Genomic DNA, 16387 nt, shown 5'->3' with positions numbered 1-16387 from the left:
CAGAAGATGGTGCCCTTGTAGGGCACAAGCTGTGGATTGAGCCCTCCCAGTAACTGGTTAAATGTAGGGGAGTGGGTAAGCACCACTGAGGAATAGTTCAGAGGGTAGATTAAATGTGGTCTATTAATACGATGTATATAGCCTGAAGGAATTGAATGTTATACGTACGCATTAAACTTGCTACATGAGTTCTAGGAATTTACAGTGGAAACGGCGGAGAAATATGTGAAGGGGCTGCTTGTGCTGACTTCATCTAATTAAGGCAGTGCCAGGTGAATATAGCAAAAATAAACAGATCAAACACAATGAAGGCTTAAAAAAACCCCTCCTCTATGGTAAAGCAAACTATAGTCCAGTGTTTTTCAAATTTTTGATCATGACCCCCAGTAAGAAATGCACTTTACAATTTAACTCAGTACGCAGACATACATAACTGAGAAGTTTCATTAAACAATACTTCCCCTTTGACTGTTGATACGCCTATGGTAGTTTTTTTTTTTTTTTAAAGATTTTATTTATTTATTTGAGAGAGAGAAAGAGCACATGAGAGGGGGGAGGGTCAGAGGGAGAAGCAGACCCCCTGCCGAGCAGGGAGCCCGATGCGGGACTCGATCCCGGGACTCCAGGATCATGACCTGAGCCGAAGGCAATCGCTTAACCAACTGAGCCACCCAGGCGCCCACGCCTATGGTAGTTTTAAAACAGCCTGGTTCTGACCCATGACAATGATTTAATGGGCTGCAACCTGTAGACAGAAAAAAAAACTGAACTCTATAATAAATCAGGAATTTAACAATTAAATTAGACAATTCTACCAAGAAAGCAAAAACAAACAAGGAAATCCCCCAAACCCACCTCTCCTTGGGTGCTTCATCTAGTTATTTCTTCTTCTTTTTCTCCTTTTTTTTTTTTTTTTTTTGTCTTTGTTTTTCCCGCGGCTGTCGCCTCTTATAGGAGGCCTAACTTCACTGTTGAAAATTTCAGGGGTATGAATGGACGGGAAATTAAGGGCTGCAGTCCTTGGGTCACCTTAGCCTCTTCCCTAAGACACACAGCAAGTTTCAAATGCAGGTGCTTCATTCTATTTGGCCTGAATTTTGGGGTCGTGGTGTGATTAGAGAAAATGCTAGGAAAAAGTGCACGGAAGGATCTGAAAAACTGTGGGTGTGCCCTTTCCCTTCAGGATTAGATCTTTAGCACTTTAGAGGATGTGCTCAGGAAGCTACAGCTCAGCTTCTGGGCCCTGCGTCTGTGGTGTGTGCTCTTGGGGGTAGATGAGCTGAACCCACGGCTTAGCCATGTACGACCTGTCAGAGACTGATAAGCCATGTCATTCCCACTCTCTTGGAGGCTGGTAAGGATGGATACAATAGAAAAGTCTCTTCCTGTACACATAATTTCTGGTAAAGAACCAAAGTGTACACAAAACCCATTGTATCACCTCTTAACTATGATAGTATTAGTTGGGTGCTCTCTGGCTGAATTACTAAAAAAGTCAAACTTTATATGACACCTGGACTTAAATTCTCTGACCCTGCTGCTTGAAGCGCCCAGTCTTGTCCTAGAGAGCAATACAAAGTGAATATTTCTTTGTTTCATACATTGGCTTCCTTTAAATATTTGAAGACAGTTCCTTATGGGTCTTATTTCCTCTAGATTAAATACCCTCGGTGCCCTCACTCCGTTCATGTCTTGCTCCATTGCTGTGTTCCCTGACCTCGAATCACTGCAGTCCCTTTCCTCTAAATGAACTCAGGTTTAGAATCCTGGCTGGCTCACCTTACAGGACAGGTCCAAGCCTGGACACAGTTCTCCAGATGGGTTCTGACCAGCACAGAGACAACTGGGTTTCCCTCGCTCTTGTTTTGGACATTGTTTTTCCCGTAATGAGACCTAAAATTGTAATGCTTAAAAAAAAGTCATCTCATTATGCTATTGATTCATATTTTGGTGGTGAGTATCTAATACTGCCAGTCGTTTTCACTGCATATCAGCTCTCTCTCACGTGCAATGAAAAATAATCATTCTTGCATTAGGATTCTCTAGAGGAAAGAAAACAATAGAATATAAGTAAATATATATACATGAGGTTATGGAGGCTGAAAAGTCCCACAGTCTGCAGGCTATAAGCTGGAGAACAGGAAAGCTGGTGGTTTAATTCAATCTGAGTCCAAAATCCTGAGGCCTGGGGAGCAGCTGGTGTAAATCAAGGAGTACGAAGGTCTGACAAACCAGGAGCTCTGATGTATGAGGGCAGGAGAAAATGGATGTCCTAGTTCAGGAAGAGAGAAAATATGCCCTTCCTTTGCCTTTTTGTGCCATTTGGGCCTCCAGTGGATTTGATGAAGCCCACCCACAGTGGTGAGGGTGGATCTCTTTACTCAGCCTACTGAATCAAATGCTCATCTCCACTAGAAACACCCTCCCAGCCACACCCAGAAACAATGTTTTACCAGCTCTCTGGGCAGCCCTTAGTCCAGTCAAGTTGACACATAGAATTAACCATTGCAATTATTTGGATATCATGGACTGCCTAACCCAGTTTGGAACGGGGAGGAAGGGAAGGTCAGAGACACCTTCCTGACGTGATGGCTGATCCCAGCTGTGAAGGTGGGCTAGAAGTTACCCTGGCAGAGAATTGGGGAAGAGCACCCAGGTGAGGAGACAGTATAGAGGATGTGACAGGAGATGAACCAGAGAAACATGCACCTGCTGAGACAGTGTAAGATTGTTGGTGTGAAATTTCTTGATCATTTTTCTTAGCTGAGATGTCATTCATGAATAAATAAATAATTATATTATGTATAACATGTATATGTACATACATAAACACAATTGGCTTGTCCATTTCTTTGCTGATGGTCATTTGTGTTATCTCTACCTTCTGGCTATTGTGAATAATACTACCATGAACATGCATGTACCTGCGTTTGAGTTTGAGTACCTGTTTTCATTTCCCTTGGGTCTATACCTAGCAGTGACATTGTTCAATCATACAGTAATTCTAGGCTTAATTTTCTGAGGAATTGCCGACTGTTTTCCACAGTAGTACCACTTTACATCCCCATAAACAATGTACAAAGTTTCAGAGTATGTACAAATGTACAGAGTATTGCCTTTTAAGGATGTCACATAGTCTATCTACTCAATTCTCCATTGGTAAATATTGAGTCCTTCCCATCTTTTCCCCCTATAAACATATATACTGCAGTAACACCCCCGTGTTCTCTGCTGAGTGTGGACTGTGGAGTCAGACAGATGAGATTAGGGTATGGCATCTCCAATGGACTCACTGTGTGGTGTTAAGCAATTCACTTAACCTCTAAACCTCAGTTTCTTCATTGGTAAAGTGGGAATAAATAACAGACCTGCTTCACAGGTGTTTCTGACGATTAAATATGAATGTGTGTAAACATTTAGCATATGGGTTCATATTGTGGTAAGCACTCAAAATATTTTGGTTTTGTTCATCTTTGCTCATATTTTTTAATTTCTTCCTTAAATTCTTAGCTGTGACGTTTCTGGGTCAGTAGAGGTTATACACATACTTGAAGGCTTTTGACACGTTACCAAATTGTCTTTTCCGAATACTAATTTATGCTCCACCAGCAATGTCAGTGTTTGTTTCTAGAACCTTCAATCCTGGGGCTTGTCATTTAAAAAAAATCACTGCTATCATCTTGTTACTGTTTTAAATTAGCATTTCTTTGATTATTAGTGAGGTTGAATATTTTGGGGGTATTTATATATCTCTTTTGTGAATTGTCTTTTTGGGTCCTATGCCCTATTTTTTTCTATTTGGTTTGAAAATTTGTCTAAATTTTTCTGAGTCCTTTACACAAAGATATTAATCTAACATGCCTGACATCTTATTAAAAATATAATATATTTCCAATTTGTCATTTGCATTTTAATTTCATGTAGATACATGACCTGGGTCACCATTATAGGATCTGTAAATACCAATCCTGGGGTTTCTCAGAGGGAATGGGATGAATGTTGAGCAACTTAGACCTCAGTTAGCTCATCTGTGAAATGAAAAGTTTGGACTAGAAAATTGCTGTTTATTTCCAGATTTGCAATTTTGTGATTTTGTATAAACATTTTGTCTGTTCAATATATAGGGTTATTTCAACTTCATATTTTATATTGATATGTAATTGTAATAACTGTAAACATAATTACTCTCTAAGCTGCCTTTATACGTCTTGAGACCCTTGAACAGAGGCTCTAAGTACACACACATACACACACACATACACATATTTATATATATAAAATAACATTCTCTCAGGTCACAAAAACTAAAAATCTGATTTATAATTTGTTTTGTACTAGATGAGTTGTTTATAGTTCTCCTTTAAGGAATACCTACTTTTACATCATTGAGGCCACTATAAATTACAGCTTTTTTTTCTTGTTAAATAGACATTTGATGAAGTTAAGACTACATATTCTAGCTTCAAGAGCAACTTTGTGAAGAGGTTGTCTGCTGAGGTTCCCATCGCCAGTAGCCCAGTTACCACCAGAGGGCGGCAAAGCCAAACCAGGGATCTGGCAGCCTGCTCCTTTGGGGAAGAGCTTTCAACCACTTACCTCCCAGAAGCTTCCGGATCCATGCTGAAGATAACACCTGAGAAAGAGACTCTGATTCTAGGTGAGGTAGTAGAAATTCCACAGGCTGTTTAAAAATTGTTAATGAAACAGATATTCCAGAGAGAATCTTTGTCTCGTAAAACTATCTAGTATCACATTCATCAAGTGCTTTCCTTTTCTTCTTCCTTTGAATAAGAAATTTCCAAGGTGGTGATGTGGGGGTGGGGGTGGGGTGGGTTGGGAAATGAAACAAAAACAAAAGACAGTATGTTGTATTTTAGATGCATTTCTGAGAATCACAGTGGTATGTGGTTCCTTTTGTAAAGATTATAATTATATAAGATTTTTCAATGGTCCCTTGGCCCCTCTGATGAACAAGTGATATGAACATATAAGATACTTAGTTTTAGAGGATGACATGACAGGGTTTTCTGTGCAGTTAAAAGTCTGGTAAAGGGCTTTCTCAATCTTGAGAAGAGGACAGATATGAATAATAATGATGAGAATAACATTGACTCTATTATTACTTTAACTTAGAAAGTATTTCACTGATGCCATCTCAAACTATCCTTACAGCATCTTTCTATAAAAGGAAGAGGGAGAGGCAAAATGATTAGGAAAGCAAGCATCCCACAATGATTTCCTGGCAGGATGATCATAGCCTGGGCAAACCAGACACCATTGCTCCATCATCTTAAACTCTGGAACTGTTTGTATCTATTCTTCAAATGTGCAAATATGTTCTTTCTGTGCAGAGATAAAGCATTTCTGCTGCTGTTGCAGTGGGAGTCAGGTCTTTAATCTTGGCATTTCCTACAGAGGCCACTGAGGCAGTGCTCACTTATGATCCTGGTGTTCTGGATAAGGCCCTGTGCTGACCCTCCCTCTTTTACCCACCTCTGCCAGGATTTTGGAGAGATGAGGGCCTATGTCTTCACATTCTATTGTGAAAGACACAGTGGTCAACCACCAACCAAAGTGATTATCTTATTTTGAAAAACAAAAGCTAAATGTTTTTCTTGCAGGGTCCTACCAAGAACCACTGAAGACACCCATCAAAAGGAGTTTTGAAACAAGTAACTCTGCTCTCCATTTTTGCAAGGCAGCTCATGCACTGGGCAGAGGCTGGAATGAAAACGTTGCCTCAAAAGGCCAGGTAGGTAAAGAGAGAAAACTGACGATCTCATGTCCTGAGAAGCTCAGACAAATGAGTCCCAAATGTGAGGAAGGAACTGGCTTAGCCGCTCTTACAAGTCAGTAAGAAAATGACGGGTTCCTGACAGAAAAAAATGAGTGAGTGAAGGACATGAATAGGGGCACTTTGTAAAAGAAATATAATACCCAAAAAATATACAAGTTCAGTTAGTATCAATCAAAAAAGTGAAAATGAAACAGAAAAAAGGTAAAGATCCAGATGATATGATTCTATAGAGAAAACCCTAAAGACTCCATCAAAAGACTAACAGAACTGATAATAAATGAATTAAGTAAAGTGGCAGGATACAAAATAAGTATACAGAAATCTGTTGCATTTCTATATACTAATGATGAAGCATCAGAAAGAGAAATTAAACAATCCCATTTACAATTGCACCAAAAACAGTAAGATACCTAGGAATAAACTTAACCAGGGAAGTAAAAGGCCTGTATTTTGAAAACTATAAAACACTGATGAAAGAAATTAAAGATGACACAAACAAATAAAAAGATATTCCATGCTCATGGATTGGAAGAATAAATCTTGTCAAAATGTCAATATTACCCAAAGCAATTTCCAGATTTAATGCAACCCCTATCAAAAGATCAATAGCATTTTTCAGAGAACTAGAACAATCTTAAAATGTGTCTGGAACTACAAAGGAGGCAAGAATATGCAGTGGGAAAAACGAAGCCTTTTCAACAAATGGTGTTGGGAAAACTGGACAGCTACATGCAAAAGAATGAAACTGGACCACTTTCTTACACCATACACAAAATAACCACAAAATGGGTTAAAGACCCATTAAATGTGATTTCTGAAACCATAAAATTCCTAGAAGAAAACATAGGCAGTAATCTCTTTGACATCAGCTGTAGAAACATTTTTTTAACATATGTCTCCTCTGAGAGAGAAGAACCATATGGTCCTCTCATTTGATGCAGAAAAAGCATTTGACAAAATACAGCATTCTTTCCTGATTAAAACCCTTCAGAGTACAGGGATAGAGGGAACATTCCTCAAGTTCATAAAATCCACCTATGGAAAACCCACAGTGAATATCATTCTCAATGGGGAAAAGCTGAGAGCCTTTCCCTTAAGATCAGGAACACGTCAAGGATGCCCACTCTCGCCACTATTGTTCAACATAGTACTAGAAGTCCTAGCCACAGCAATCAGACAACAACAAGAAACAAAAGGCATCCAAATCGGCAAAGAAGAAGTCAAACTCTCTCTCTTTGCAGATGACATGATACTTTATGTGGAAAACCCAAAAGCCTCCACTCCCAAATTACTAGAACTCATACAGCAATTTAGTAATGTGGCAGGATACTATAGAAACTACAGAACACTCATGAAAGAAATTGAAGAAGACACAAAAAGATGGAAAAACATTCCATGCTCATGGATCGGAAGAATAAACATTGTTAAAATGTCTGTGCTGCCCAGAGCAATCTACACCTTCAATGTCATCCTGATCAAAATTCCAATGGCATTTTTCAAAGTGCTGGAACAAACAATCCTAAAATTTGTATGGAATCAGAAAAGACCCCGAATCACCAAGGAAATGTTGAAAAAAAAAAACATAGCTGGGGACATCATGTTGCCTGATTTCAAGCTATATTACAAAGCTGTGATCACCAAGACAGCCTGGTACTGGCACAAAAACAGACATACAGACCAATGGAACAGAATAGAGAGCCCAGATATGGACCCTCAACTCTATGGTCAAATAATCTTCGACAAAGCAGGAAAAAATATGCAATGGAAAAAAGACAGTGTCTTCAATAAATGATGCTGGGAAAATTGGACAGCTATATACAGAAGAATGAAACTTGACCATTCTCTTACACCATACACAAAGTTAAACTCAAAATGGATGAAAGACCTCAATGTGAGATAGGAATCCATCAAAATCCTACTGGAGAACATAGGCAGTAACTTCTTCGACATCGGCCACAGCAGCTTCTTTCAAGACACTTCCCCAAAGGCAAGGGAAACACAAAGGAAAATGAACTTTTGGGACTTCATCAAGATAAAAAGCTTCTGCACAGCAGAGGAAGTAGTCAACAAAACAAAGAAGCAACCCACAGAATGGGAGAAGATATTTGCAAATGACACTACAGACAAAGCGCTGATTTCCAAGATCTATAAAGAACTTCTCAAACTCAACACCCAAAAAACAAATAATCAAGTCAATAAATGGGCAGAAGACATGAACAGACACTTCTCAAAAGAAGACATACAAATGGTTAACAGACACATGAAAAAAAGTCCATCATCATTAGCCATCAGGGAAATTCAAATCAAAACCACACTGGACCACACCAGTTAGTTCTAACCTTACACCAGTTAGAATGGCAAAAATTGACAAGGTAAGAAACAACAAATGTTGGAGAGGTTGTGGAGAAAGGGGAACCCTCTTACACTGTTGGTGGGAATGCAAGTTGGTACAGCCACTTTGGAAAACAGTGTGGAGGTGCCTCAGAAAATTAAAAATAGAGCTACCCTATGACCAGCAATTGCACTACTGGGTATTTACCCCAAAGACACAGATGTAGTGAAAAGAAGGGCCATATGCACCGCAATGTTCATAGCAGCAATGTCCACAATAGCCAAACTGTGGAAAGAGCCGAGATGCCCTTCGACAGATGAATGGATAAAGAAGATGTGGTCCATATATACAATGGAATATTACTCAGCCATCAGAAAGGATGAATACCCACCATTTGCATCGACATGGATGGAACTGGAGGGGATTATGCTAAGTGAAATAAGTCAAGCAGAGAAAGTCAATTATCATGATTTCACTTATTTGTGGAACATAAGGAATAGCATGGAGGACATTAAGAGAAGGAAGGGAGAAATGAAGGGGGGAAAATCGGAGGGGGAGATGAACCATGAGAGACTATGGACTCTGAGAAACAAACAGGGTTTTAGAGGGGAGAGGGGTGGGAGGGTGGGTTAGCCCGGTGATGGGTATCAAGGAGGGCATGTACTGCCTGGAGCACTGGGTGTTATATGCAAACAATGAATCATGGAACACTACATCCAAAACTAATGATGTACTCTATGGTGACTAACATAACATAATAAAACAAAATAAAATAAAATAAAGCATTCTTATTTCAAAGATAAAAAAAGGATATGTCTCCTCTGGCAAGGGAAACAAAAGCAAAATCAAATTACTGGGATTACATCAAAATAAAAGCTTTTGCATAGTGAAGGAAACCATCAACAAAATAAAAAGAAAATTCCAGAAAATTCACAATGTAGAGCATTGTGTAATGTACAGAATTGTTGAATCATTACATTGTACATCCGAAACTCTTATAAAACTGTATGTTAGGGCGCCTGGGTGGCTCAGTTGGTTAAGCGACTGCCTTCAGCTCAGGTCATGATCCTGGAGTCCCAGGATCGAGTCCCGCATCGCGCTCCCTGCTCGGCAGGGAGTCTGCTTCGTCCTCTGACCCTATCCCCTCTCATGTGTTCTCTCTCTCTCAAATAAATAAATAAAATCTTTAAAAAAAAACAAAACAAAACTGTATGTTAACTATATTTGAATTAAAAAATAAAGATTTTTTAAAAAAGGTAAGGATTAAAAATATAATGAAATTATACATATTATGGTATGCTTCCCCTCAGCCAAAAAACTTCTTGTATAATCATTTCCAACTATTTAGTGACTTGGTCTGCCCTCTGGGGTCTCTCAAGATAAGTTAAATTCTTCCTCTATAAGATGGTCTTTTTTAAAAAAAATATTTATTTATTTATTTTAGAGAGACAGAGAAAGTGTGAGCAGGGTGAGGGGCAGAGGGAGAGGAAGAGACAGAATCCCAAGCAGGCTCCCTGCTGAGCGCAGAGCCCTGTGGAGCTCGAGGCAGGGCTCTAGGTGGGGCTTCATCCCAGGACCCTGAGATCATGATCTGAGCCGAAATCAGGAGTCAGACAGACGCTCAACCTACTGAGCCACCCAGGTGCCCCTATAAGATGGTCTTTTAAACATTTCCCTTAAGTTTTTGTTATTTTTTGTTTGTTTGTTTCTTGACTAAGTTAATTTAGTTCCTTTAAGTATCTTATTTATTATGGTTTTAAGATCTTAGAGGAGTCTGATCTAAATCCTTGGGTACATTAAATATCACTAGCATGTTTTAAGGGTTTATCAAATCCAATGAAGACCTTTTGAAGAAGGAATCAAGGTTTCATTTAGAAAGCTTTAAACTAGGAAAGTCATAAGTTCTCAGCTTGGGCAAAGTTACCCATTTAGTATGTGCTTCCAGTGTTCTATATATCTTGCTAGAGGAACAATATTGTGAATATAAAATTTAATTATTTGAGATCATATGCAAATTGATCTCAAATAATTGAGATCTGAGGGCAGGTCTTTTGCCAAGTGCTTTACTGTTGGTTACGGGTCTGGAGGTGCAGATGGCCAGGGAGTTCTAGGTCATTAGGGGCATGTTGACCTTACGCCCAGGCCAGGTTATTAACACCACTGCCTTTCCACACTCTACGTCTTACAGACTGGAGTTTTTACTGCCTTGACCTCATGACTTCTTAGAGTCCCAGCGTCACTGAAGAACCTGGGAAGGGGATAATGGACACTATCTCACTACTTTATATCAAGCATTTGTTGTCATGACCAGTTAGAAGTCAAACAGCATCAGGAGTGGTACAGATACGCTGTGAGGTCTTTCACAATGACAGGAAATGTGGGTCTTCAAGTGGTCCTCAGAGGTCCCACAGAGGGTGTTTCTACGACGAGGGCCTGCATAGCTGTGAAGATGTTCAAAATTATTATATATAGTCAGCTCTATGCCAAGTGGTTCATTAAAGTAATAAGTAGATCTTACTGAGGCAAGAGCACCCTTGGGTATGTGGAACAGAAGCGCCCTGTGCTGGGCAATGCCCTGGTCAGCTTTGTGCCAACTATGGGATTCTGAAGAAGTGACTCTCTGAAGAGTTACATTGATTTTAGGAATGTTATTTTATATCAGTAGCTCTCAACTGGGTGTGATTTTGCTCCCCAGGGGACATTTGACAATGTCTGAACACATTTTTGATTATCACAAGCTAGGGGGAAGGCATCTAGTAGATAGAGTTTGAGATGCTTCTAAACCTCCTATAATGCACAGAACAACACCCACAACAATGAATTATCTGCTGCCAAATTCCAGTAGTGCTAAAAATGAGAAACCCTGCTTTATACTTCATTGTTATAAGTTGAATACCTAAAAATCCGTGATTCACTGACTGGCAATGATGTAATATCCGGGAAGAAAACCAAAATCTCGAAATGATGCCTGTGAGAGAGACCTTTGTATGAATTATGGTGATCCAATGATTGTTTTACATGTACAGTTAGATATATTATCATGGAGAAAGAAAGGAATTGTCTCTGCTTTAACTATTCGCTAGAATGTTTTTATACCAGTAAGTACTTTTCTTTACACTTACTACTAATTTTCTTATCTGTTTTTGATTGATGTTGGGTCTAACAATGTCAGAAATGCTTTTTATGTACTAGACCAAAGAGACAGCAATCAGATTTTTGTGTTCATGGAAACTGAGGCAAGTTACTTAAGATCTCTGTGATTTGATGTTCCCATCTTAAAAAAATTTTAAATTATTTATTTTTTTACTTTTTAAAAAATTTTTTGATGTTCCCACTTCTGGTAGGTAAAGGGAAATGGAAAAGGACCCTTAAGATGATGAGTTCAAACCTGACGTACTATAGATGAAGAAAATTAAGTTCCAGAGAAAATCTCAGTACAGACTGAAAGAACACCTCTAGGTTGAATGCCGAGAGGCTCCTCTTGAAAGAAATCTTCCTTAAAAAAGTAGCCTTACTAATGTTCAACTTTGTTATCTTGGGGATGTCTTTCAATTTCACAATGTACTAGAACTATCATGACATTTCAGTTCTTGCAGGCTTTGATGATATCGCTGGCCTTTAGTTGGTTTGTGGGCTAAAAGGATTTTTAGGCTATAAGAATAAAAGAAGATTTTATTCTAGCTAAGGAATACCTGCCCTATGGAGTTGTTGGGGACATTAGAAATAATACAAGTAAAATGCTCAGCACTGTGTTCACTACACAGTGGTTAGGTAGTAAATAATAACAGTTGTAGCACTGGGTTTGATAATGTGGAAACTTTGACCTTCCTAGTGAATTATCAGTTTTAACACTATATCATGCATAACATCTGAGATGTACATGTACATTTCTTTTTTTTTTTTTTAAAGATTTTATTTATTTATTTGAGAGAGAGAATGAGAGAGAGCACATGAGATGGGGGAGGGTCAGAGGGAGAAGCAGGCTCCCTGCCGAGCAGGAAGCCCGATGCAGGACTCGATCCCGGGACTCGAGGATCATGACCTGAGCCGAAGGCAGTCGCTTAACCAACTGAGCCACCCAGGCGCCCCTGTACATGTACATTTCTAAAGAAGTATTTATTTGCTTGTTTTCAGAAATGCCTAAACCAGCTATTTTCGACCCGGAAGGTGTCTCAGTGGGTTAGTGGGCAAATGCAGCTCTGTGAGCAATCCCAGTGTGCCTGGAAAGGTATGGGCCAAAGATTTTCTGTTTGTCCTTCTTTCCTATCCTTCTCTCTCCCTGCTTCCTTCATTTCTTCCTTACCTTAGAATATATTAGAATGTATTATTTTTATATTTATTAGACTAATCAACATAATTATAAAATTTTGATAATTTTCCTACTTCTCTGCCTTACCTGTCCCATCCCCAAGTCTTGTTTCCTAGAGGCAACCACCTCTTCCAGCTCTTCCCCTACTATTTACATCTCTTTTCTTTTCTTTTTTAAAATACATCTATTTTCTAAGTAATATTTGTAAACTGCTCTGTCTTGAGATTTTAGACTTTATCATATCTTTCTAGCATAGTAGGTAGGAACTTAGTTCTCCTGCTTCATTCACCTCCTTCAGTCTACTTAGATCACACTTCTTTTTTTTTTTTAAAGATTTTATTTATTTATTTATTTATTTATTTATTTATTTATTTATTTATTTATTTAAAGATTTTATTTATTTATTTGAGAGAGAGAGAATGAGAGACAGAGAGCAGGAGAGGGAGGAGGGTCAGAGGGAGAAACAGACTCCCTGCTGAGCAGAGAGCCTGATGCGGGACTCGATCCCGGGACTCCAGGATCATGACCTGAGCCGAAGGCAGTCGCTTAACCAACTGAGCCACCCAGGCACCCCAAAGATTTTATTTATTTATTTGACAGAGAGAGACAGCGAGAGAGAACACAAGCAGGGGGAGTGGGAGAGGGAGAAACAGGCTTCCCATAGGGCAAAACTGAAAGGTTATTAGCAGGGAGCCTGATGCGGGGCTTGATCCCAAGACCCTGGGATCATGACCGGAGCCGAAGGCAGATGCTTAACGGCTGAGCCACCCAGGTGCCCCTTAGATCACGCTTCTGAAAAGTAACCCCTCACTTGGGTGAAAATCTGTGTATAACTTTGACTCCCCCAAAACTTAACTGCTCATAGCCTACTGTTGACTGGAGGTCTTAACAATAATATAAACAGCTGATTAACACATATTTTGTATGTCATATGTATTACATACTATATTCTCACAATAAAGTAAGCTAGAAAAAAAGGAAATGTTATTAGGAAAATTATAAGGAGGAGAAAATACATTTACAGTACTGTGTGGCATTTATAAAAAAAATCCACATGTAAGTGGACCCATGCAGTTCAAACCCATGTTATTCATAGGCCATCGGTATTAGCTTCAGGCGTAAAACAATGATTTGATATTTGTATATATTGCAAAATGATCACCACAGTAAGTCCAGTTAACATTCATCACCATTCATAGTTACAGAATTTTTTTTCTTGTTCTTAAGACCTATTCTCTTGGTAATTTTCAAATATGCAATCCAGTATTATTAACTATAATTGCCATGCTGTACATTACATCCCCATGACTTTTGTAACTTCCCAGGGCACCTGGGTAGCTCAGTCGGTTGAGTGTTGAGTTCCATTTTGTAACTGGAAGTGTGTACTTGTTTTTTTAAAAAACCTTTATTGGAGGTGCTTGAGTGTTTCTAGTAACCTTTCAGTTTTGCCCACAACTGCAGGTCTTCGTGGCTAACACCAAGGCAGTGAGTAACGATCTACTTCTTGGTATAGCATCGTGAAGCTCTTAGGCCTTTTATCAGAAGGCATGTGGTCATAGAGACCAAATATTACCTGGGTGGGCTCAGTGCCTATTAATTTATGTCATTCTCGGTTTGATCACTAGCCAAGTGGTTGGACGGATGAAACGATGGTGGCCTGTGGTTTAGACTTAGGTGGGTCTTTTGATGAGAATTAAAACTGAACCCAAGGTAGGACCCTGACCTCAGACAGTCATGGGTAAAACTAGCCAGAAGTAACTCTGTGTACGCTGGTACAGAAACAGTGAGACAAAGAGCCAAAAGAAATGAATCCACAGATATTTACTGACAAAGACTCAGAGTAGAGCTTACATCTATCAGGTAATTGTTGATGTGCTAGACAAATGGATATGCGAAAATTACTGTGATTTTAAAATCTCAAGTGACAGAATAAATATTCAAAGTATGATATAGTGTTTCTGCATGCTTCCCACAAGATATTACATTTAGGTCTGGCACTTGTGCTTTTTAGTAAAAATTGTCATGAAATATATATATATATTTTTAAAGATTTTATTTATTTGTTTGACAGAGAGAGAGACAGCGAGAGAGGGAACACAAGCAGGGGGAGGGGCAGAGGGAGAGGGAGAAGCAGGCTTCCCGCGGAGCAGGGAGCCCGATGCGGGTCTCGATCCCAGGACCCTGGGGTCACGACCTGAGCCGAAGGCAGATGCTTAACGGTTGAGCCACCAGGCACCCCATGTCATGAAGTATTTTTTAAAAATTTTTGTTTAAATTAATACTGAAGTCTTTTTTTCCTTCCCTTCTCCTGCAACTTGTAATTCAGTTCTAACATGACAATTACTTTCTTTTTCACTTTGTTATGTCTTAATACCTGCATAAATATTATGCTTCTGGGATCATAAAGATATGTGGAGCCGTTTGTTCTTTATAGGCTGCAGAGATGGAGTCAGAGATGAATCCTTCCATCTTAAAAGAGTCAATGATAGAGACTATTCCATACTCCAACCGGAAGTGAAGATTCATCTTACTGGTCTTCGAAATGACTATTGTAAGTTATGGTTTAGATCATGAATTGAAAAGTTGGAGTGACAAAATGTATCCTGTGCTGTGGCATAAACTTGAAATTTGCTTCTGGAAAAACCCAGTGGCCCTTGTGCCTCATGTCCCAAAGCTGTACTATTCAAATATGGTTAATGTAGTTTGGTTTTTCCCTGTGCAAATTTCATGTTTGGAATGGGTATTGTTGGTGTTGGTGGGGTATGAGAAATATACATTGTTTTGTTTTGTTTTTACTGTATTAGAATGAACTCTGAGAATGGGGGCCTATTCTTAGGCATATATTTTAAACATGGATAAATCTAATCAGTCAAACAGCCACATTGGGTCTTCTTGTTATGTGCCTAGTTTATAATCTAGCTGGGAAGACAGGACTTTTTTTTTTTTTTTTTAAGATTTTATTTATTTATTTGAGAGAGAGTGAGCGAGCATGAGAGAGAACATGAACAGGGGGAGGAGCAGAGGGAGAGGGAGTAACAGACTCCTGCAGAGCAGGTAGCCCGATGTGGGGCTCAATCCCAGGACTCCAGGATCATGACCCGAGCCGAAGGCAGACACTCAACCGACTGAGCCACCCAGGTGCCCTAGGAAGACAGGACTAACTCACATGGAACTTCTACCAACATGCTAGTGTAGAATATAAATAATGAGCTGTTGGGTAAAAGGAGCTATATAATAAGTAGTTCAGTGATCTTTGGATCTTTGTCTAAAAAGAGTTTGTGGAGATATTCAGACTTGAGCTGGGTCTTGAAAAATGAGTAGGATATGGAGGGGTGGGGGAGAGAAGATAGAGCATTTTCAGCAATGTTAACAATGTGAGCAAAGGCAGGATGTTGGTAATTAATGATAATGGCAATGAAGAGAATACACTGGGGACTGGTGAATAGGTAGGTAGATGCAAATTTTGTAATTACACATGTTGCCACCACCCCCCAACATTTTTTAGGTTACTACAGTTGTCATATTTTACATCTACATATATTGAAAATCTACCATTGTTATACATTGTACTCTAAAAACTATACATATATGTATTTCAGATAAAAGAGGGGAAAATGATCTTCATATTTACCCAAATATATACCAGTTCCACTCTTCTCTTTCATTCCTGATGATCCAAATTTCCCTTTCATCTAATTTCTCTTTAGCCTGAAAAGCTTCTCTTAGCATCTTTCAGATCAGGTTAGTTGGCAAAGACTTCTCTTACACTTCTTACATTCCATTTTATGATATTTTTTACTGCATATAGAATTCTGGGTTGCTAGATTTTTTTCTTTCAGCATTTTAAAGATATTATAGTGACTTCTGGCCTCCATAGTTTCTGGTGAGAGCTCTAAGGTAATTTGAAGACTTACTGTCTTGCTTCCAAGACCTGAATCTAATTACACAT

The 16387-nt window shown here is 39.1% G+C and overlaps 1 protein-coding gene across 1 annotated transcript in view; it reads left to right on the top strand.

Moving 5' to 3' along the window:
* Positions 1-16387, top strand: part of CDC20B (cell division cycle 20B) — a 44064-nt gene that overhangs the window by 11846 nt on the left and 15831 nt on the right. Inside the window, exons 3-6 of the mRNA XM_045889632.2 lie at positions 4429-4657; positions 5622-5752; positions 12264-12357; positions 14873-14989. Coding sequence (XP_045745588.1) covers positions 4429-4657; positions 5622-5752; positions 12264-12357; positions 14873-14989 — 571 coding nt within the window. The remainder of the gene's footprint in view (positions 1-4428; positions 4658-5621; positions 5753-12263; positions 12358-14872; positions 14990-16387) is intronic.

Source organism: Mirounga angustirostris, unplaced genomic scaffold, assembly GCF_029215605.1.
Source record: "Mirounga angustirostris isolate CCGP_5_RB_7025 unplaced genomic scaffold, mMirAng1.0.hap1 SCAF_7, whole genome shotgun sequence".
Lineage (NCBI taxonomy): Eukaryota > Metazoa > Chordata > Mammalia > Carnivora > Phocidae > Mirounga > Mirounga angustirostris.
The sequence above is the reverse complement of the archived record's forward strand: the minus strand, read 5'-3'. Positions and strand labels throughout refer to the sequence as shown.